The 24,271-nt window shown below is 34.8% G+C and overlaps 1 protein-coding gene across 4 annotated transcripts in view; it reads right to left on the reverse strand.

Annotated features, from left to right (window-relative positions):
• YTHDC2 (YTH N6-methyladenosine RNA binding protein C2) overlaps positions 1-24,271 on the reverse strand; it is a 75,963-nt gene that overhangs the window by 31,721 nt on the left and 19,971 nt on the right. For all 4 annotated transcript variants that reach the window (XM_023617857.2, XM_023617856.2, XM_070233229.1 and 1 more), the window contains 12 exons: positions 23,633-23,740; positions 22,333-22,481; positions 20,827-20,962; positions 13,670-13,796; positions 13,396-13,461; positions 8,218-8,396; positions 7,869-7,965; positions 7,701-7,788; positions 7,537-7,617; positions 5,494-5,576; positions 2,020-2,125; positions 427-546 (listed from right to left, as the gene is read on the reverse strand). In XM_023617857.2, the coding sequence (XP_023473625.1) occupies positions 427-546; positions 2,020-2,125; positions 5,494-5,576; positions 7,537-7,617; positions 7,701-7,788; positions 7,869-7,965; positions 8,218-8,396; positions 13,396-13,461; positions 13,670-13,796; positions 20,827-20,962; positions 22,333-22,481; positions 23,633-23,740 (1,340 nt within the window). The remainder of the gene's footprint in view (positions 1-426; positions 547-2,019; positions 2,126-5,493; positions 5,577-7,536; positions 7,618-7,700; positions 7,789-7,868; positions 7,966-8,217; positions 8,397-13,395; positions 13,462-13,669; positions 13,797-20,826; positions 20,963-22,332; positions 22,482-23,632; positions 23,741-24,271) is intronic.

Raw genomic sequence — 24,271 nt, forward strand, 5'->3', positions numbered from 1 at the left:
GTGAAATAAGCCACACAGAGAAAGACAATCACAGCATGATTTCACTCATACATGGAAGATAAACAAACACATGTACAAAGAGAAAAGTTCAGTGGTTACCAGGGGGAAGGGGGTTGAGGAGTAGGCACAAGGGGTGAAGGGGTGCACTTATATGGTGTATGACAAATAATAATGTACTACTGAAATTTCACAATGTTACAAACTATTATGACCTCAATAAAAAAATTATATATATATATATATATATTTTGCTTCAAATATATAAAAAAGAACTATACTTACTATTTTACTCTAATTACCATGAGATTCAAAATACATGATTATTTAAGATAATTTTTTAAGTACAAAATTAGTTAACATGCATTTTCATTTGGTTTACATTTCAAGTACAACAGTCAGGTAAAATAAAACCATTAAGATACCAACCTTAAGCATTTGTATAGCATTTCTTACAATTAAAGCTGGTGGAGGTTCAGGAGCTTTCATAAGGAAATCAGCAATAGGACAATTAACTGGGGCTAACAGCTTGGTATGTAAACAAAGTTCCTGTAAATAAAAACAGCAAATAATTTTGAAATATTGAAATTTATAATTGACTTTTATTTTCAAAGAAAACATGGGAAGTATAGTTCCCAAACACAGACTAGTAGAGTCTTTTACTAAAATGAAGAGTAGAGGGAACAATGTCTTTCTATGAAAGATGGGCTCATACTTTGCCCTAAGTGCTAGAATCTTAATAAACATCCATCATCAATTCATCACAGTCATCTTGCCCCCACTGGCAATGTCTCCTCACATAGTTCTTATATACAACAACAAGAGTTACTGTCCCAAAAAACGTTTTTTTTTTCTTTATATTACATTCTAGAATCTTTTATCCATTCAACAAATATTTAAGTGCTTACTAGGTGCTAGGCACTATGCAGCAAGTTGGAGAAAAAGAAGAAGATAGATGGACAAGAGTCTGCCTTCATGGAGTTTTCACTGTGTGTGAAAAACAGAATAATTGTAAAATCAACTACTTAATTAGAATTGTGACAACTGCTATGAAGAATACCATGAAGGAGCTAAAGAGGTAAAATAAAAGATTTAATCAAGTTAAGGAAAGAGAAGGAGGCCAGGGGAAGTTGAAGATAATTTCTCTGAGGAAATGACACAAACTAAGATGTAAAGATTGAGCAGGAGTTAATTATAAAAGGAACAAGGGGGAGGATTCTAGAGAGAGGGGAGAGCACATATGAAGGCCCTAAAATAGAAAGAAACAAGACATGCTTGAGAAATTGAAACTACTTGTATGAGTAGAGAGAGGAGGAAAGGCAAGAATTAAAAAATTAAAACTGGAGACGGAAGCAGAAGAGATAATTTAGGCTCTTGTTAAGAATTTTGCATTTTATCCTAAGAGGAATAGAAAACGGCACATACACTTGGGGAAGTGGGAAGTCATCTAGATACATGGATGCCAAAAACATGATCCAGTGTCTCTTTAAAGGTTTGGAAGTCAGAGTCTAGTTCAGCACACGAAAGAATCAAATTAATGTACTTCTGGTGTTTTTTCCCTAGAAACTACCCAGTGTCTGGCTGTTCCCTGAAGTCAGAAAATCTAAAGGAAAACAATAAAGGTCAGGAAATCTCAATAAACTCAGTTCCAAAACTACCAAAGTACTTCAGTATGTTAAACTGGGACTTTGGTATTCTCTTTTGGACCTTAAATAATTTATTTTCTAATCCTCGTGGAGAACGTAAAAGGTGAACACTATGTGGTTGATAGACTCCTAGAATGTTGCATAAAAAAAATACTTATAAACTGTACCTAATTTAAATGAACTCAAGTAATTTGTTAAAATTTTGAAGGTTTATGGATTAAATTTTCTTGTATAGAAAAAATATTAGTTATTTATATAACTACCCTCCATAATATATATTTCATAATTTTGTTTTATAAATTATTTAAAAGTCCAAAATGGTACCTCTCATCCCTCACCCACAAAAATAGACTTATAGAGTTAAGTAAATTTCTACCTGTAATGGCATTCTCAAAAGTTCTGGAGTCTGAAATTCCAACATATTCTGGAATCGGAGTCTACTGAAGAGCCGGAAACAAATTCCAGGTCTACATCTCCCTGCCCTTAAAAGTAAAACACAAAATTAAAACTCAAAGAAAGAATAAAGGCTATACTAAGGAAACTAAAAAAGAAATGTGATATAGGAGACAGAACAATGAACCAGGATCATGACATCTGAGTTTGAATTCCTGCTCTGATTCGTACCCGCTGTGAATTCTTTCAGGTGTTTCACTTGTCCAGAACTCAATTACCTCATTTATAAACTGAGATTCATAAATGACACTTACCTGATATACCTTCAAAGGTAATAGTAAAAATTAAAAAATAAAATACATATGAAAGTAAGTAAAAAATAAAGCATGAATAAGTACCTGGTAATTTAAATTTAATCTATTTACTGAGCTGATACCAAGCAGTACATTTGGGCCCACTGATTAGAATTGTGCAAATTATGCATTACATAACTCCAAGGAAGTGTCATTTACCTCATCATCATAGAGACTTATATTTTCCGGAAAGTTGTAGAAAAATATCTTGGGGAAAAGCAGTCTCTTTTAATTTTACCCAAAGTCACTATATGAGCTAATGGCAAGGCTGAATATGCTAAGTGATAGAGATACAGAAAATCCCTAGCCTCACAAAGTTCACAATCCAGAGCAGCAAACATAACTATAACATAATGTGATACAAGTTACAAAATTTGACATTGTCAGGCCATTCCTTCATCAAATATTTCCCTCACTAGATACCCATCAGCTTTCCCATCTATCTAGCCACCTCTGAGAGATTTCTATCTTTGCCCAGACCTTAAATGTTGGATGTTCCCATGAGGTTGGAGCTCAGCCCTCTGTTTGCTTACCTTACTCTCTCCCAAAGTCATCTTAATTACCCTCCTGATTTCAATTTCCCTCCATCAAGATCTCCTTATCCTAATTCTAGACCTATACTTCAGAAGCCTCTTAGCTCCACCTGGATTTTCTAGTCAAATCAAACTCAACACAACCAAAAGTTAATTCTTCTCCCCAATACAACCACCATTGGCATTTTCCCTATCTGACAATGGCACCACCACCCATAAATTTTTCTAAGACAGAAACCTGATTGACATCCTTGACTCCACTCTATTCCTTACCCCTCATGCCCTTGGATATACGATCACCAATATTACATCCCTTAATATCTCTTGAATTAATTATCAATTTCTCTTTATTTCTACCACCACTATAACAATCCAAGCTGATTTCATCTCTTACTTATTGTAAATGGAAGTACTAATAAAAGAGCATCCTACTGGGTCCTCCTGCCGTCATTTTGTCTCTACCAATTCATTCGTCAAAGAGCTGAAAGAAAACTATAATCATGCCATCCCCTGGTTTATTAGAGGGGAAGAAAAAAAAAACAGAGAGAGAAAAACACAAAATGGGCCTTAAAGACCTGTCTGCAACTTACCTCTTTCCACTCATTTTTCACTATTCTCCTCTAAACTAAACTCCATCCAAACAACCTTCTTGCTCATTCTTGCCTTTCAGCCTTTGTGTATGCTTTCCCTTTGCCAGAAATGTCTTTCCACAACATCTCTTTATTCATATTTATCTCAGATTCTATCTTAACTCCTCTAGAAGCATTATCCAGTTGTAGCAAAGAAAACAAATTGCTTAATTTAATGGGTTCCAAAATGGGTGGCAACATTCCGCCCACCTCAGACTTTATCCATCAGATTATAGTTTATTCATCATTGTATCCATAACACTTGCACAGTGAAGGCTGTCAAAAAATATCTGTTGAAAAAGATGACAATGGAAATGTCTACAATTTCTGATTTTTATCCCTAATAATATACTATTCACAGCATATAAATACAACTCAATGTGTCAAGCCACACTTTGTCATAAGAAGACAATTCATACAATAACAACAAAGCCCTCAAGAGCATTTTATGAAGTTACAAAGTACAGAAATAATGCATTCATTGTCTTCAGCATATGAGGCATTCTTTAAAGTCAGTATTTGATGTTTTCCTATTAGTTAAAATTGAAGAAAAATTAGTCAAATAATTACTGAAAAATGATACTCTTTAATCTTACCTTTTTAAAAATGAAAAAGTAACACATATACTAAAATAAATAACCAAACTACAAAAAAATATAAAATGAAAATTGTCTCCTTCCTTCAAGATCCCCACAAATCCTCCTCCTCAGAGTCAACAACAATTGTCTTTTAATATTTCTCTCAGACTTAACAACGTATGTGTCTAAATATACACGCAAACATATACATATATTTTTTAGCACAAAAGAACACTAGACTCATGTTCTATACCTAACTTTTTCCAAATAAGATAGTCTGAAAACTCATTCCACATAAAAACACATACATCTACATCTTTCCTTTTAACAGTTACCTAGTTTACCATTGTGTGGCTAAAACATAATTTATGTAACCACTTCACTGTTGATGGACACTGCAGTGCTCCCAGACTTCTCACTATTACAAATAATACTGAAAAACACATTCTTAAACATACATCTTTGTGCACATGTGCAAGAATACTCAGGACAAATTACGAGAAGTGGACTCTACCTTCAAAGGGTAGATCTGAATAAACCGTTTCAAACTGCCCTCTGAAGAAGACACACCAACTTAAATTTCCATCAACAAACTATGAAAGCCTATTGGCCCATGCTTTTGCCAACTCCGTTGTGTACACTGTTAAACATTTTCATCAGTGCCAATCTGATAAGCAAAAACTAGTACCTCATTAATTTGTATTTCTTTTGGTATATATGAGGTGGAATATGTGAGGTTAATGGATTAATCTTTATCAATTAATTTAAAAGAGCTTTTATGTATAATACAGAAATTAGTCCTTTGTCCTGTGTATTGCAAATATTCAGAATTTTTGCTTTTATTTATTTTATTTTGGGTTTTTTTAAGGAAGATTAGCCCTGAGCTAACATCTGCTGCCAATCTTCCTCTTTTTGCTGAGGAAGACTGGCCCTGAGTTAACATACATGCCCATCTTCCTCTATTTTATGTGGGACGCCTGCCACAGCATGGCTTTACAAGCAGTGTGTGGTCCACACCTGGGATCTGAACCAGTGAACCCTGAGCTGCCAAAGCAGAACGGGCGAACTTAACCACTGTGCCACCAGGCTGAGCCCAAATTTTTGCTTTTATTTTTGTTTTTTAAATTTCTTACATCTTCATGTGTAAATTATTCTAGGAAAAACTTTTTAATTTTAACATAACCTGAATTTGACTTTTAAAAAAGTATTAAAATGTTTGCTTTGCAAAAATAATATAAAAATTCAGACTAACATGAAAAAGTTAACATTGCATAGAAAGTTGAATATAGATTAAATATGTAATACATATGAAAATGTTTCCATTTTACAGGCAATTGAATGAATGTACATTAAATATACATTACCTGCCTTTTCGTTGTATGGCACTAGCTTTGGAAATCCACACCATTTTTAACATTGTAACAAAATTCAGGGCATCAAAGGATTTCTGTATAATTTAAATCATCTTTGTGTTAAAACATAAAGGTATTTAAAAAGTAACAGCAAGAAACATTACGAACACATTTTAACATGCCAAGTTTAATTCAAAGCCCCTCTCGATTAGATCATTAGAACAAGGTATTGATTTAAAAAAAAAAAATCCAGATTTCTGGTTACAACCATTCCATGGAAAAAGAATGAAAATTAAACTTAGAAGAGCTGTAAAACTTCCTCATTCTGTGCCTTGCTGAGCTATTTTTTTCTCTCTGCCACAGCTGGATAACAGCAGTCAGTTCTCATAAGGCATCAAGATTAGAGAGAACTGATCTATTCTCTTAAGGTCATTTTCTATCAGATTTACATCATTATGCGGAATAGCAGTGATCAGGGAAAGACAGTTTCTGAAATACTTTCCAGGCAGCTGATCTGGAGGATAAGAATAACAATTGCTGAACTAAATCTATCCCAAAGTGAAGAATTTTTAACCCCTTCCATTTTACCTCCTGCTGAGCCACTAACGCAGTTAGCCTATCCAGAATGTTATAGAAGAGAAAGTAAAAAAGAACCATTACTACCCTCATACTTCCTTAAAGAATCTAAAGTCAAAATTTACTGTCAAAAAATATATTAAAAGAATGCATTCCTAACTAGAATATATACTCCAATCATTCAGTGACTTGTACTTTCCCTTTCATAAAATAACTACACAGAGCAAATACAAACATCTTCTCAGAATAGTTAATTATGAGCTTTTCAGAAAAGATGCCATTTATTTAGTTTTTAATAAACTGTCAAATTTGTCAATTTCGTAAGTAAAATAACTTGACACTACCATCGTGTTCTAAACCATGATTTACCTGATAAACAACACCTAAAGGAATTAATTTCTAAAATATTCAAAATCTACTTCATCAGCTCTAGATAATTTTAGGACAATAAAATCTGAATCTTCATTGACTCAACATTTAGACTTTCAGTGACAATATTCATCATCTTCTTACAAAAAATGAAACTTATTCCTCCTTTACAGTATCCAACTATAATAAAATGTCCAAATTTTACAGTAAAACTTTATTTTCTCTAAGTAATTCCTAAAAATCACATTGAAAATATTTTGCAACTAATGATCTTTTTCACATTAAAAATGAGCATTTATATCCACTAGAACAGACACAACTTGCTTTTCACAACATGGATAGTATTTCTTTCTCTGAAAAATCAACCACCTCTATCACCTTCAATTCTTTCAGTGAAAAGTTAAGGGTAATAAGAACTGCTGGGCATTGCAATACTAAAAAGAAATAAACACTGCCTTTTACTTATATCGAGGGTGGCAGTAAATATTTCAGCCATTGCAGAGGGTCTCTGTTCCAACTACTCAAATCCGCGACTGCAGTGTTGAAAGCAGCCACAAACAACAGGTAAAAGAGTGGACGTGGCAGTGATCCTGTGAAATTTATTTTTATAAAAGCAGGTGATGGGCCCAATTTGGCTGTTAACTTTCATTTGCTGAACCCTGGTTTTATGGTTGCTTGCTTTCTCTCAGCATGGTTCTCTTGAAATAAACATCTTTTGAATACCTACTATCTGTGAAGCACAGAAGATATAACAACAAAGAAGAAGGACATGGTCCATGCCCACATGTAACAGGAAAACACACAAAATATGAATCAAATTCCCATACCGTTTGACAAAATTCTCACTAAAACTGCCAAATCCTTTACTTTCTTAGTATTTAGTTAGCAGAAGCTAATTTTTTTGTATAGTTTTTTAAAATATAAGATACATCCTATATACTGAATTGTTTAAGGTAGAATATTCACTTTAGTGAAATCAACATTTGCCATCTTAAATTCATGTAGAACCAGAAATTTTCCCATTAAAGTGAATTCTGGTTATAAAAGCATTTACTGGAATGGCACTTAACCTTCTTCATTTAAGTGAAAATACAACTTATCCATACATACCTCTTTCACCTTACCAGAATCAATAACAAAGACAACATCATTGACTGTGATACTGGTTTCAGCAATATTGGTGGAAAGGATCTGCAATGGGATGTTATGTTATAGTTAACATGAAAATAGAACTAATGTCTAATAAAATGGAAAAAATATTTTATGAAACTTACTATTTTTCGAACACCTGCAGGTGGGTTTTTTAATACCTTCTTTTGATCGGATGTTTGCATATTTGAATGAAGCATAAAGACTTGATATCTGTTGACAATTAAAAGAGAAAATATACTATGGTACTCACCTCTTATTTAAAGCAACAAATACAAAGCTTTAGCTTTTACCTATGTGTACTGTCAGCAAACCGCTTGTCATCAAACAGGATGCGATCCCTCAGTCCAACAATTTCATCATATCCAGGTAGGAAAATTAAAATTGCACCTTGGAGAAGAATGATTTTCATAATATTAAATCTCATTGTAAAAGCAGAACCAATCAACAAAACTAGCTATAATGAACCACATCATGTGTTTTCAAGTACTGATAAACCGTAATATTTATACGATGACGCTTAAGAGATTATTTATGCATTATTATCAATGGAGTTATATAAAACTTTGTACACACAAGATACTAATTTTTAAATCAAAGTATATATTTTTGTTCCAGATCTTTTAGACAATACGTATTTACCAGCATCACAACTATGGCAGATATTGTACAGAAGATGCATGATCAAATCCAAGTCTACTTTTTCATCATCAAAACTATGATGATAAGCTTTTAGGAGCTCTCTGTCTTCTGCACTGAGGTCACTTCCATTTGTTTGAACCAGAGAACTTTCATCTAGATTTCCAAATTCCAATGAAGCACTAAAAAAAAAAAATTTTTTAAGTCAATTTTCATTAAAAAGAGTAACTGTTAACGGCCAAAGATTCGCATTATGTCCTTCTTCAAATTTTCAATATACCCTAAGGAGAGTAAGTGATATTTAATGTCCTAGCTATAATATAATTTATGTTTTGGTTTCAAGTACATTATTCAAAGTAAAATTTGGCAATAAGCACTTTATAAAACACAATCTGAAGACATTTCTCCAAAGAAAATATACAAATTGCCAATAAGCACATGAAAAGATGTTCAACATCATTAGTCATCGGAGAAATAAAAATCAAAACCTCAATGAGATACCACTTCACACCCACTAAGATGGCTATAATCGAAAAGACAATGATAGGGGCCAGCCCCGTGACCAAGTGGTTAAGTTCTCGAGCTCTGCTTCGGCAGCCCAGGGTTTTGCCGGTTTGGATCCTGGGCGCAGACATGGCACCACTTATCAAGACATGCTGAGGTGGCGTCCCACATACCACAACTACAAGGACCCACAACTAGAAATACACAACTATGTACTGGGGGGCTTTGGGGAGAAAAAGGAAAAATAAAATCTTTAAAAAAAAAAAAAAGAAAAGATAGATGATAATAATTGTTAGGGTGTATAGAAACTGGAACCCTCATACCTTGCTAGTGGGAACATAAAATGGAGCAGCCACTTTGGAAAACGATGTGGCAGTTCCTCAAAATGTTAAACATAGTGTAATATGGTAACATGCCCCAGCAATTTAACTCCTAGGGAGATACACAAGAGAAATGAAAATGTATGTTCACGTAAAAATCTGTATACACAAGTGTTCATAACAGTCAAATACTGGAAACAACCCAAATGTTCATGAATGAATGAGTAGATAAACGAACTGTGGTCTTTCCATAGAATGGAGTATTAGTCAGAAAAAGATGCTACAACATGGATAAACCTTGAAAGCATTATGCTAAGTGAAAGAAGCCAATCATAAAAAGCTACACTTTATATGATTCCATTTATACAAAATGTCCAGAAAAGACAAATCTATAAAAACATGAAGTAGACTAGTGGTTGCCTAGGGCTGGGAGAGTTAGGGGAAATGAGGAGTGACTGCTAATGAGTACAGGTTTCTTTTTGGGGTGATAAAAATGTTCTCAAAATTGACTGTGGTGATGATTACATAACACTGTGAACATACTGAAAACTACTGAATTGTACCCTTAAATGGGTGAATTATACGGTATGTGAATTTTATCTCAACAAAACTTTAAAAACACAAACTTTTGGTCATCATTTATATTTTTTAATAGATTGTTTCTAATTGTTCACTATTATAAACAATACTCTGAAGAAAAGTCCACATTAAAAAAAAAAGAAACTTAGGCCAGCCCCAGTGGCCTAGTGGTTAAATTTGGCACGCTCCACTTCAGCAGCCCAGGTTCAATCTCCAGGGCATGGACCTATACTGCTCTGTTAGCAGCCATGCTGTGCTGGTGACACACATACTAAAAAAGATATTAAAGGAAAATTGGCATGAATGTTAGCTCAGGGCTAATCTTCCTCAGCCAAAAAAAAAACCTCTATAGATACCAGCTTAACATGACTACTAATTTGGTACTTCTATACTAAAAGCAGGCTGATTATGCTGTTTTCCAAAAGCCCAGAATCAGCATAAATTACTGAAATAAATGCCTTGCTTCTTCATCTTGTGTGTAAGTATAAACCACTGCCATCACTAGTAACTATCAATAAGATTCCGAGGAAGTTCAGTGCAGCCCAATCTCTCTTAAACAGAGAAAAATAACATAAGAAAAATAACAGAAGACTGCTTCCAATAGGGAAAACATTAAACTTATACAATTTTATAATTGTAGTATTTTAAATTTTAAGATCCATTTTAAAACATTCCAAATTTTTTTGTTTTGTTATGTCTTAACAGGTAAATGAAAACAGTATTATGTTCTTTGCTTAAAGCTATAAACTTTAGATATCAATTATACTTAACCTAGAAAACATAATAATAAATTTAATTTTTAAATATTTAAAATTTATAATTGACAATGTCATGATCTAGGGAATAAAAAGAAAGCCCAGTTAGCCAGCATAATTAAAATATTATCCAGATAATTGCTTTACTTGGTCATCTACAGTGTCTGTCTAGTGACCTACATTTAACATCATTAGAATGTCTTGAATATTCAAAATGTTAGCACTAAAAGGATTGTGAGTTCTGGGAGCTATTATTGAAATGACAACATACTAGAATTAGCATTTGGATCTGGCAAGAACTTTGAGATTCTGTAACCTACACTACCATTTAATGAAATTAAAGTGACAAAACTAATTTCATACTTCAAACATTTACTTCATCTAATGTCTGAGACTAAATAGAATTAAAAATGAAAACCCAAGTCAAATAAAACATTTTATACCTTCCTGAATAACAAAAGTTTTAATATATTTTAACTTCAGACTCCATTTTTTTCTTTTTCGAGACTCTTACAGATTGAAAACAGACATTATCAATGTATTATAAAATACATTTTATCTTTTCTTTTAAATATCTTTTATCTTTTCTTTAGATATCTAATCTAAAATCTACATAATCTATCTAAATTTACCTAAAATCCTTAATTACCTAAAAGAAGATTAGTTTCATAGGATTTTTAAAGTATTGCCCTTTCATTTTTTTTTAAACCAAAGTAATACATGTACATCGTGTTAATAAACAAATGGTTTTATGAAAGTTATAACAAAAACCTCTCTCCATTCCTAGTCACACTGCCTAGGACATTTTTCAATTCTTTAAGCAACATTTATGTTTATTGATTTAACAATTTAGTCATTATCTGTGAACCACCAATTAATGAAAAATGAAGTCAGCACCTCCACCCTCCTATACTTTCCACTCACACCAATCTGTACAATTTTTGTTAAATCTTCATTCAGCCTTTACTTTAACTATGTAAACATTATTTACCATGAGCCATATAGTGAACTATGATTACACCTCCTTTCTTCTCTAACTTTTTGGGGTTTTTTTGAGTAATTACTGTCTAATTTTTATTTGCTTAGTTTTCTGTGTACTTATCACTAATTCTTCCCAAAGTCTCAGATTCATAAAGTCTTTTTAATATGGTCAAAAACATCAAATAATTATTTTTTCGCCCTCAGGGACTTCCCTCCTGGAGCTTTCCATATCCTGCTTCTCTAAGACTAGCCCTACTAGGCAGATATCACAGCCACAGTCCTCTGCACCAGCATACTGAGCATTTCTTTCACCTATCTTCTATGCTGAATCTACCTTGTTTTTCTGCTTTATTTTCCTTTCTCAGTTTTGTGGAGCACATTCTCCAACAGTTTCCTGATAAAGGGCATACAGAAAATAAACTTTCTTATCTTTTCTCTACAATTTTCCATCTCTTGTATTTTTTTTCCTACTAAGTGATTTTCTCAACCTTATCTTGCAACCTTTCTGAATTTTTTCTGCTATCATATTTTTAATTTATGCGAGCTCTTTCTTGTTTATTCATTCTTTCAACAAATATTCACTGAACATCTACTATATCCAGGCACTGTCCTTGAACAAAGAAGAAAAGGAGCTTGCTAAATTCTAGTAGAGAGAAGAGACAGATAATAAACCAGTGAATATAGTAAGTAAGTAAATTACACAGTTTATCAGAGAGTGGCAGGTCCTGTGGACAAAAGAAAAAGTAGAATAGGTTAAGGAGAATCAATAGCACAAGGAGGTAAATTGCAATAACAGATAGGGTAAATCTCGGCAGCCTTCACGACAATGAAATTTGAATAAAGATTTGTGTTCTGTTCCTTTTTTAATAGTATACTGTTTTGGTTTCATGAATATCTTCTATCACTGTTTTTGAAGTTTTCTTCTGGTCACTGACGTTTAGTTTCAGGCAAGTTCCGGGGTTTTTTGTTGCTATTGTTGTTTGTTTGATTTGTGGGTGCTTTTTCCCCCTCAAATGCCTAATGATCAATCCTTGGAGGTTTGTTCATTTTTAAAAAGTAATGAACAAAAAACTCCGCGTACACAGTGGTGACTGTTGAGCTACCTGGTTTAAAGACAGTCATTTCATTGAAGGAATGCTAAACCTTCTATAACTCTAATTATTTTCTCTAGGCTTGGTCTATTTTTCCAGGAAAGAATTCTCAAGTTTTCTGCCAAAGAACATAGGAAACAGGAAAAGGTGACAGGTGACTCAATTTTCGGTCTTTAAGTAGACTTTCACTTAAATCCCTTTCCTGCTAGACACCTCATTCCCACTCTCCAGTTGTGCCTGGTAACCCCAAGTCCAAAGCCTCTGTGGCTTAATTTTTTAATAAGCCTCCCACTTCCTGCCAAGGTGGGGAAGGGATATCAAATGGCAGGGAAGAAGGGAATCTGGAATTCTAAACGTTCCTCATAGAGAATTTCAACCAGTTCTGTTACTTTTTCAGCCCCTTCTTTCATTGCCTTATTTACAAGTAGTTAAATGAGCCTCTAATAAGTTCCAAAGCTGAAATTTCTCTTTGGCACTTCCTTCTGCAGGCACTCAGGTTTCAGTTTCCCTAGCTCTGCTAAATCAAACACCACTGATCCATTAGCCATCTATTATCCAAAAATGTACTAATATCTTCCATCAGTTGCCATGTCCTCTTGCATTCTCTTTGACTTTGTTAGGTTACACATTTTAATATTCCTTCCTTACCGTTTTAGCGAGGCTTTGGGAAAATGCAGAGAAAAATATATATGTTCTATCTACCAGGTTTAACTGGAAAACCCCCTCATGCTTTTTCAAAATAAAATTTTAAAAAAAGATAAATATTACAATACAGTGTATCTTATTAGCAACCTATCAAAAAATCAGACAGAAAAATTCCTTAGAAGTACGAAAAAAACCCAAAAGTCTCTGGATAAGAGTGTATAAATAGCCTATATTTGTCATATTCTACAATTTACATGGCTTTTTAAAAAGCAGCTAGGATTGATTAAACATAGTATAAAGTTTTACCTGTAAGATTCTAGAAGATCCACAATTTCGGTCTGTCCAAAGTGTTTAGCCCAATCTAAAGCCATCCTGCCAAAATTCAAAGATATCAAATTAAGACAGAGAAATAATGTTCTCAAAATTATAAAACTAGTCACTCAAAACTATTCATTCACCCATTAGAGATATATCAGCAATTGTTACACAATAGCTTTTAATAACGATAAATATAAGAAGTCAAAAAAGATATGTGCAGCTCTATAAAGATATACAAAAAGTAGACACAGTTTAAAATTACCAGCCATTTGATGCTTTACTATGGACATTGGCTCCCATACTAATTAACTGCTCTACTTGACTTGAAAAACCTCGTCCTGCAGCAACCATCAGAGCTGTTGCACTGGTTTCACTATGTCTGTAATCAACTAAAAGAAGGAAAAGATAAATATATGTTAAATTTCCAAATTATTTTAAATTATTTTAATTTAAAAAAATCTTAAATGAAAGAATTGAGTGTCAGCAGAATGAACCTGGGACTTGCTCCTTCACCTAACTACATGATAATAGCCTTACCTGACCCTTAACTCAGATCACCCAAGGAAATCTGTTATTGATATGCCCTTAGTATAAACAGCATGGAATAAGGAATATCAGTTGGAAGACAGGAGAAGGAAAGACAGTTGTTAAACTGTCTTAATCTCACCAAGATAATACAGAAAAGGAAAGTTACTAACTTGCAGAACACTCAAATAATCTTCCTAAACCTAGATATTGCGTTGATCATCAAATGACAAGAAACAATTAAAGAAGAATTAAAGCTAATTTTCATCAGTAGCTGGTAATGAATGCTTAAAAGTGCAAATGCAAAGTTCAAGACAATATTCTGTTGTTCTTTTGTTTTGCTTTGATTCCCCCATCATTGTAGGCTGTTATTTTCCAAAATGCTTTATGGAAATAACACTGGCAGAAAATTTACTTCCTGTAAAACCCCTCCATGACAAAAGTAATTAAAGTTCTATTGAATTTAAGTTCCTTCCTAGAATACATTTCTCAAGCAATACAATATATAACTGCTTAGCACTAATTTGCTTAAATTACAAAAGTGGTAATTTCTTTCTGAAATTATGTGAAAAACCCTCTGCAGTAATATGTAAGATAACTACAAAAGGACAATTTTACTTTTCCATATATACCCAATTACCCTCATTATTTAATGACACTCTAAAACATGGTATCCCCAATTGACATCAATCAGTGGTTCTTAAGTGGGGAGGCGGACTTACAAGAGAATTACCTCAGGCTTGTTATTTTGGAAAGCACGGATAGCCATGTCTTACTCCTAGATTCAGGTTCAGGAGGTCTGAAATGGCCAGGCACATGCATTTTTAAAGAGGTCTGCAAGGATTATGATCGCACTTACCATATGAGAATTACTGCTTCAACTGAATATTCAACTGATACTTGGAGAACAGAACCAACATGCATGTATTTTGAGCAGAAGGGTATGAATAAGTGGGCGTTTTAAAACGTCCAAAAATTCTTCAAAATTCCTTCCTTCAAGAGGTGGAGCCTAATTCCCTTATCCTTGAGTGCAACCTGGACTAAGTGTCTCACACTAACAAAGAGAATAAAGTCAAAGTGATGATGTGCAACTTTAGAGACTAGGCCATAAAAGGTACCTAGCTTCCTATTTGCTTTTTATCCTTCTCTCTTGAAGCATTCACTCTGGGAGAAGCCACCTGCCACATCCTGGGAAGAATAAGACAGCCCGACGGAGAGGTCCAGATGGCAAGGAACTGAGGCCTTTTGCCAACAGCGGAGATGAACTGAGGCCTCTTGCCAACACCATGTGAGTGAGCCTTCTTGGAAGCACATCCTCCAACTCCAGTAAACCTTCAGACGACTGCATCCCCTAACAACAGCTTAACTACTACTTCACAAGTGACTAGATGCCAGAAACACTCAGTTAAGTCTCTTCCAGATTCTTGACTCTCATAAACTATGTGAGATAATAAATGTTTTAGGATGCTAAATTTGGAAATCATTTGTTATGCAGCAATAGATGACTAGGACAGTAAATGTGCCAGAGAATGCTTAGTCTTACTAAACCAGCTAATTACTAGCTGCTTAGCCAGGATTACACAAGGATATTGATGGCATTAAAAAGAAGCCCAAGATTTCCTGGATCACATGAAGTATTTTCAACTTTCATGCCAATTGGGAGTTCAGATTTTAGAAGAGAAATAAAAAGATAGGAAGTAAATAACCGTTCATAGAGCTACAATAACATTCTAGTTTACAGCAACATATCTCAGAGTTCAAATTTCCTAACTTTCAGGTGAGATAGCTAAACTGTTCCAGAACAAATACTTTTAAAAATAATGGAGAAAAAAAGACTGCCAGAACACTGGAGATGAACAAATGTCCACATTTCCAAATAGAAAAATGACTTTTCAAAATACAGATTGATTATTTTTTTTAATGAATGATAAGCTGAAAAAAAGCAGATCAATAGGAGCCAAAATACATTCACAAAGAACAAAAAGTGCCAAAGATCTTAATTTCTTTCTTAAGAAGTTTGTTAGACTAGCAGATATGTGGAATTACAATCACTTGAACAATAGTACCCAAATATTGACCTAAGGCCTCTTGCAGCATACAAAATGCTTGGTCAGTGACCCAGGTCCCTCAAGTTAATAAACAGAGAAAGCTTGTTAATATACTAATAAAAATTAGAACTGAAAAAAGTTGTTAAGCAGACACAATAGGCCAAAGCTAACTATAAGATGAGATTTAAAAGGAATAAATAGAATGTCTTAAGCTCAAAAAAATTAAAAACAAGTAAATGTTAGGAGGGATTAATTTAATAAAATCATATGTTAAAAAAAAAAGAACTAGAAGTTTCAAAGACGATATGAGTCAGTAAGACAATGTGGTTGGTAGAGTTTACTTACCACAGGCTGAATTAATATAAGTAAAGAGTAGAGGTTTTCAGGCTGAAAGATCTACTCGACCTAAAGCTGATCACTAAGAGATTAACACTTAGGACTGGACACCATGTTTTTTAAAAGGGACAAACTAGAACATAACCAGAAAAGGTGGACAAGGGCAGGAGAGGACTAGACACCATGTTATGTTAAAGAGGAATAACTGAAGTCATAGGTGTGGTCAGACCAGAAAACAAAAAAGGAGAAAGAATAACTATCTTCATATACCTGAAGGTCTGTCAGGCAAAAATAGATACTAAATCTCTTCATTATCACCCCAGAAGCAGAAAAGGATGGAATCTATACAGGTAGATTTCACTTCAAAACATATTTAAAAAGTTAACAATTAAAACAAACCAAATCTGAGAAAATGTCCTCAACAAAGACAGTGAGCTTCCTATTGCTAAACATGTTCAAATAGATGAGCATTTGGTAGGATGCTTAAAAGTTATGTCATTAGTCAACAAATATTTATTGAGCACTTACTATGAACCTCTGGGGACACAGAGATGAGTAAAACAGACAAGGTTTCTGCCCTCAAGTAGTCTATATTCTAGTGTCTAAGTCAGGTCGTAAAAATATCAAAAATATATGATGTCAGGCAATGAAAGTACAATAATGAATTATAAAGCAGTATAGGGAGAAATAGTGAGAGAAGGGCGCAGTTTTAGTAACGTGATCACAAAAGGCCTCTCTGACAAAGCAATATCTAAGTAGGGACCTAAACAAAGCTAGCATTGGGCCATATGAGTATCTGTGGGGACAGTATTCCAGGCTTAGGAAACAACAAAAGCAAAGATCCAAAGATGGGAATGTGCCAGCATAAATGAAGAAGAGCAAGGTAAGAGTGACTAAAGCACAGTGAACACAAGGAAAAGAGTGGCAGAAAATGAGATCAGAGGCAGTCAGAGACCAACTCAGAAGAAGGAGTGACTTTTATTCAAAGTGTAATTGAAAGCCCTGGGAGAGTGGAGAGCAGGAAAGTGGCATAATCCAATTTCCTTTTTAAAGGGATTAATCTGATTGCTCTCTGGAGAACAGACTGCAATAACATAATAGAAGCAGTTAATAGGCTACTGCAATAGTCCAGGTGAAAAATGTTGTCTTGGACTAGGATGGCAGCAGTAGGGGAAGTGAATCATGGTCAGATTTGAGATTTATTTAGAAGGTAAAGCTAAAAAGATTTGCTAATGGATTATATGTGAGGTGTGAGAGCAAAAGCAAGAATGATTTTATATTTTGTTGTCTTAGCAACTAGGTGAATGGTAGTACCCTAGATTCAGGTTCAGTAGGTCTGGGATGGGCAGGTGCATGCATTTTTAAAGAGGTCTACAATTGATTATGATCACTAAGGAAACACCAAGGAAAGAGCAGGCTGAGAGGGAGGGAGGTGAGAAGGGAATGAAAAGTTGTTTGGGGTATATCCAGTTTCATTCCATTAAGAGACATCCAGTTGGAGACGTCAAGTGATTAGGTGTAATGAAATGAGGTGGCAGGGTGATAGGACTATAGACAAAAACTAGGAGCCATTTAAAACAAATATTTAAAGCTATGACTAGATGAGATCTACACAGGGAGCAAGTGTAAACAGAAGTAAGATCCAAGGATTGAGGCCTGGGACATTCTATATTTAGAGGTCAGGAAAAAGAGGAAAATCTTGCCAAGAAAACCAATAAGTTCCAGCCAGGAAGATGAGACTAAAATAAATCAAGTATGGAATATCAGAAGTTAATTGAAGAAAATGTTTCAAGAAGGTAGTGATCGATAATAACAATAATGCTGAGAATTTAAGGTGAGGGGATAAATTACTTGACATCTAAATCCTTTCCAGTACTGATTTTCTATGATCTTTCATTCTGCCTTTTGCCTAGAAGCCTTCAGAATTCTGAAACTCACCTCTGGTTGCCAATATCCACCATAAGCAACTAACAAAATCAGGATAACTCATTAGTGAAAACATGTCACATGACATAAAGCATGTACATGTGAATTAGAACTTGAGCTTACATAACCAAAGGTATGCTCAAATTCCCCATTTACTAAATGAAAAGTATAGAGCAAAGTTATTAACCATGTAAAAATGAACAAGGAAAACCTAAATCAAAATGGAGTCAGGAAGCCATGAAAGGAGGGTACTCACACACACACATCAACCACAGCTTACAGACCCCAGCAAGAAGAGAGATGATTTCCTTTTGACTCAGCAACAACAAGCTCCCCACCACTTGCAGTCAGTGAAAATTCACCACAGCCCTCCCCAGATTCCTTCGAAAACCTATGAAAGTGGGCCTTCCCTTTGTCTCCTTGGACTTGCCTATGGTTCACCAGAGTTTGCTTGTCCCAAATTGCAATTCCTCTGCTATTCCCAAATAACCTCATTTTGGCTAACTAAAAACCTTGTAACTTCATTTTTAAGGTTGATTTCATGACAACCACAAAGGCACCTGAAGGAGATGAACCCCTGAGGAACTAAAGAGCCCAGAATCATGTGCAGTACCTACTCAAGCCCTTTGTGCTTTCCGTTTCCGTGAATCACCTTCTTCCTTTAAGTTCAGTAAGCCTCCTCTCAGATTTGAGCTCCCTCTTTTTGGTCAAGCTCTCTGACTTTGTTCAGGATCTGTTTTCTTGAAGGCATCGTCCTTTTGGTGAGTACTCTTTTTTTTTCTGAACTTCTAAGTTAAGATTATGGGATCCCAATCCTCTAAACACTTTAAGGATGGCCCTCCTTCTAGTGCCCCAGCCAGTTTTATATTGAAAAACACAGGTCCCTCCTCATGTGCCTTTTTAACTAAATGGACTCACCTAACCAAATATAATTTAGAACTTCAATGGCCATTATGGGGAACCTTCAATTTCCCCAAATTTGTTTTTCTCAGAACTAAACTTGAAGACCACAGTGTCTTAAATGGGAACTACCTGGGGGCATACACAACTCCAGATTTGCCTCCACAGAAAGAGCCTTTCTCCCTTGGGGCAGAGTTAAGTGCCACAAGTGTATGATCAGAAATCTCCCCCTGACATTAAGAGAGCTAGCCAATTCCAAAGCCAAAGCAATAGCTGCCCAACAATGATCACTTGACTTGTTGGCTAAAGTAGTTTTAGACAATTACATAGCCCTTGATTACCTACTTGCTGAACAAGGAGGTGTTTGTGTGATAGCAAATACTATCTATCACACATGGGTAATCCAACACCTCTGGAGAAGCAGAAACTCAACTACACAAGATCAAGGAACAAGTGTACTGGTTACAACAAATTTCACCTGACTCTCCATCACCCTTTGATTTGTTCAGTTGGCTACCTTCAAGTCTAGGGTCATGGTCTAGAACCATCATACAAACTGGATTTGTCATATTACTTTTAATTCTGCTTTGCACAATTATTTTTTAACTTTGTACCTGTTGTCTGTCAAACTTCACAGAAATGACACACTTCACAGAAATGACACACCAAATAGAATGATGTTAGCTCAACACTCTGAGATGACTGCCAATGCTAATAACCTTGACAAGATATGATCTTAAAAGTGAAAATGTCTGAGAGTTCCTCCCTTCTACCCTCTTTGTTACTCAAACATGGCCTCAAATGTTTTCCAATCACTATGCACTTTCCCTCCAACATGGAACATGACATCCAGGAAAGGTTCTTTCTGGCACCAAGGGACAAAATATAATTTCACTAAAACTGGATAACCTGATTCTTGATCAGCGATATTTTCAAGGAAAGATCTTGATCAAAGGGGGAAAATGTGAATATGAACAAAGGAAAGCTAAATCAAAATGGAGTTGGGAAGCCATGAAAAGAGGGCTCTCACATACGTATCACTCAGCACAGCTTAGAGACCCCAGCAGGAAGAAAGATGATTTCCTTCTGACCCAACAACAGGCTCCTCAGCGCTTGCAGCCAATGAAAAACTGCCACAGCCCTCTCCAACTTCCTCCTAAAACCTAATAAAAGCTGAACATCCCTCTGTCTCCTCAAACTTGCCTGTGGTTCACCAGAGTTTGCTTATCCCAAATTGTAATTCCTCTGTTATTCCTGAATAAACTCATTTTGGCTAAAGACCTTGTTATTTCACTTTTAAGGTCGATAACCTTTTTTTCCTTCCTTTTTTGAATTTACAAATCTCTTTGAAAATCCAAGATATTCCCCTTGGGGTTGGGGGGAGTGTATTTATGTGCACATATATACACAAAAATACTTTTGCACATAACTGTCATATATTCACAGACCCCATAAAACTATTCTGGAGACAACTAGGTTAAGAATCCCTCATTTAACAGTATTTATTTATTCTACTAGGCTAATAAGATCCTGATTTGTGCATTTGAAATAAGTACTCCAAAAAACTAAATTATTAGCTGTGAACAAAAAAACATAGTACATACATTTTGAATTAAACCACCCTTCCACCATAAAATGACCGCAAGAGTAATAAAAAAAGAAAATTTAAATAAATTACACTTACCACTAACATTTTCAGTTAAAATAAGGTGAAAGACCTGAGCAAAGGCATCAACATCTTTATGTAGCCATATATCAGAAAGACAAGCATCCATCTCCTTTATTAACCATGGTTCAAGGCAATTAACGTCTTTTTCTGTCTTTAAAAAAAAAGCAAAGATTTTAAATTACCACACATCTTAACCTTTGCTTGCAAAGAACATGAGATGGCCAAAATATCCACAAGAATCTATATACCATAGCACAGGCTTTCACATAAATGTTTCTCATCTCATCACAAACATTATCATTCACAATACTATATCTTGTTCTTACATTCATCTTTTATCTGAGAATGAGCTTGTCAACAAAAGAGTATGATCCAGTCAAAATATTAACTAAATGGGCTTCTGATAGGTTGTTGCTAAATGTACCTGTACACCAGTGGTCCTCTCTCCCAACTGCACATCAGAAGGACCATCACCTGGAGTTTTTCAACACTGATGCCAGGTCCTACCCCAGAGCAAGTACATTGGAATCTCTGGAGATGAAGGCCAGATTCCACAGGGCTTTAAAAGTTCCTTAGGTGATGCTAATGTGCAGCCAGGCTTAAGAACCAATAATTTAATAGTCAAAATGCTGTTCACTGAACCAAAAGGATGTTCCCTATTCTAAATAACAATTTTTAAACATTCTTTAAAGATATTTTTAAAACTCATATATACTTCATTTGGATGCATTAGAACTTTAACCACTGGTAGGAACTGCAAGCATATCTGTGTCATGCTCAAAACAGTTAAACACTTTTTCTAAAAAGTGCGTAGTCCAAGCTATATTCTGCATCACACTAATCACCAATGCCTTTTTGAGAATTCCAAACCAGAATCAAAGACCAGAGGGACCTAGGAAATCAGCTAGTTGTAGTTTTCAAGCAGACTCCATGGAACCCAAGGTAGCAGAGGCCCCAGTATGGGGAAGTGGATGGAGAGAGATGAATGAGCAGGCAGGGCTTCTATGAAGTATTTCATTTGTAAAAGATTTTGTGGCCAAAGAAAACAAAGAAAAGGAAAAAAGGAGAAACTGAGGTCTACTGTGGGTAATTGATTTTATAAAGTCACATCGCTGGTCGGTGGTGGAAACAAATACCAGTACTGATCATTTGCTCTAATACCAACAGTCTTTACTCAGTTTTCTCCTAACTTAGCTTATCTTACATTGTTTAGCTCATAAGTGCTTAAACTTTTGAAATGATAAAATATCAAGCAATAATAATGTATATGCATAATATCTATAACTTCAAAAAATTTTGAGAAAATATTGAAATAATTTAAACTCAGAATAAAACAATAAAGGATGTTGCACTATTTGAAAAAAAAGTGTTAGAAAATTCTTCTGAAAAATGTCTTGTAGCCTAAAACAAACTAAGAGAGTTCACTTTAGTAATGCAATAAAAAACTATAATCTCATAGGATGCTCTTTGAACTACACAATTTTCACTGAAAATACTAGTGTGAAACCAGTGAGGTCTTACCAACTGACTGAAGACAGCATCACCACCATCATCTAATAAATCATACTCATCAGTCACATTTGGAACAGTTCTCTGCCTCTGAGATTCAGGTTTAAAAGTATTCTCTTGAGCTGAATACCATTCTGTAAGCGTGGTTTGTTGTTTCTCTTCTAAATTAATTACCAAAGGAAAAATAAGTAGATAAATTCTTTTTTTTAACATATCCCTTTGTTTTAAAAAATTAAATGAATCCAAAAATACTTAACAATTGGCCTTACTTTGAAATTACTTTTTAAAAATACACTAGGAAATTCAATAAAATGTGTTATGCTGAACTAGGACACATGAAACTGCTTAAAAACATCATCTGTTTATCTACTAGTAAGAAGTTTACTTCTAAGTAAGTTTATAATTCAAAGAACAGTATTTTAGCCATACAAAAAATATTGTTTAAATCAATGACAGCACTGATACAGCATTTTGCAGAAAACCATCTATTGAACTTCTACCACCACACTAGTTGTTTGAGAGACAAGTTACATACAATTTTCACCTTCAACGGTTTCGAGATCTAGGCGTTTTATAATATACATATTAGTGATCCAGCACTGCACTGTGAAATAGGCATTGCTAACAGGTTTTTTCCAAGTGGAGGACCCAAAGAAGTTAAGATATTCATCTAAGGTCACACAGACTAAGAGAAATCAAAGCTTGAAGCCAAATCTATCATGAATAATGCAGTCAAAAGTAAGCAAAAAGAATCTAACCCTAATTCAAAAGTTGAGATATAGTATAAGTCATGTAAGAGATGTATTAATAGGCAAATATGCTAAATTCAAAGTAAAATTGCAATTCATAACAATATCAAGATTTGAAAACCTTGACGTTTGTATCAAAGATGAGCCTGTTATTACTCACATGCTACTCTTTTCACTCCCTCCCACCCACTCCCCACTCCTGTCCTATGGGATATGCTGTGGCATATCATACTCTTCTCATATGTAGCACATTATATGTGCAGAAAAGCATATACTCTTCTGCCTCCTCAAAATAGTGGTTGAATCTTTGGACATAGACACACTCAAGCTGCTCAACTCTAGCACATCCACTTTCAATTCCTCTCTATAGATTATAACTCCCAGACATAAACCAGAATGCAAAAGGTACAGTTAGGACAGTATTTTAATATAATATTAAACAATTATACACAAGAGAGAAACACTTTCAAGTGTCCTTGTACCTCCATAGTATAAGAGCGGAGCAGTCCAAAAAGTCAAAGTCAATAGTAATTTTCTTTTATATTTGTTTAATAAAAGCTTACCTCGCTGTTTTTCCTTTTTGTATTTCAACATTTCTTTGTTTGTGTATCCAGTGGTTCTTAAAATGTCTTCCAGAAACATTTCTTTTACTTCAAATGGTCTTCCCTGTACTAAATAATATGATTTACTTTTAAAAAGTCAACCTGCATCTTAGAGATAATTCACATAAAAACATGAGAATCCAAGTTAATGAACCTGAGTATAAAATCCAAAAGCAATTCCACAGGTCAAGTGATCCTCACGATACTGTCCTTTAAATATAACTTTGATCTTTATTTTAGACAACTGTTCATTAGCTTGCTTTATCTAATGTTTACTATCTACTTATGTGTGTGGCATCATGCTAGGGACCAGGAATACAAATAGTAAGCAGAAACAGGGCTACCTCCCGACCTCTTGAAGCTTGCAAGCTAGCAGGGGAGACGGACATTAACCAATGATCCAGAAAACAAATGTAAAAACAGAGTTGTGACAAGTCTTATGAAAGAGAAATACAGGGCCAAGACCATAGCTGAGTGGTTAAGTTCGCGCGCACCGCTTTGGCAGCCCAGGGTTTCACCAGTTCAGATCCTAGGCGTGGACATGGCACCGCTCATCAAGCCATGCTGAGGTGGCATCCCACATGCCACAACTAGAAGGAC

The sequence above is a fragment of the Equus caballus genome, chromosome 14 (genome assembly GCF_041296265.1).
Source record: "Equus caballus isolate H_3958 breed thoroughbred chromosome 14, TB-T2T, whole genome shotgun sequence".
In the NCBI taxonomy this organism is placed as follows: Eukaryota; Metazoa; Chordata; class Mammalia; order Perissodactyla; family Equidae; genus Equus; species Equus caballus.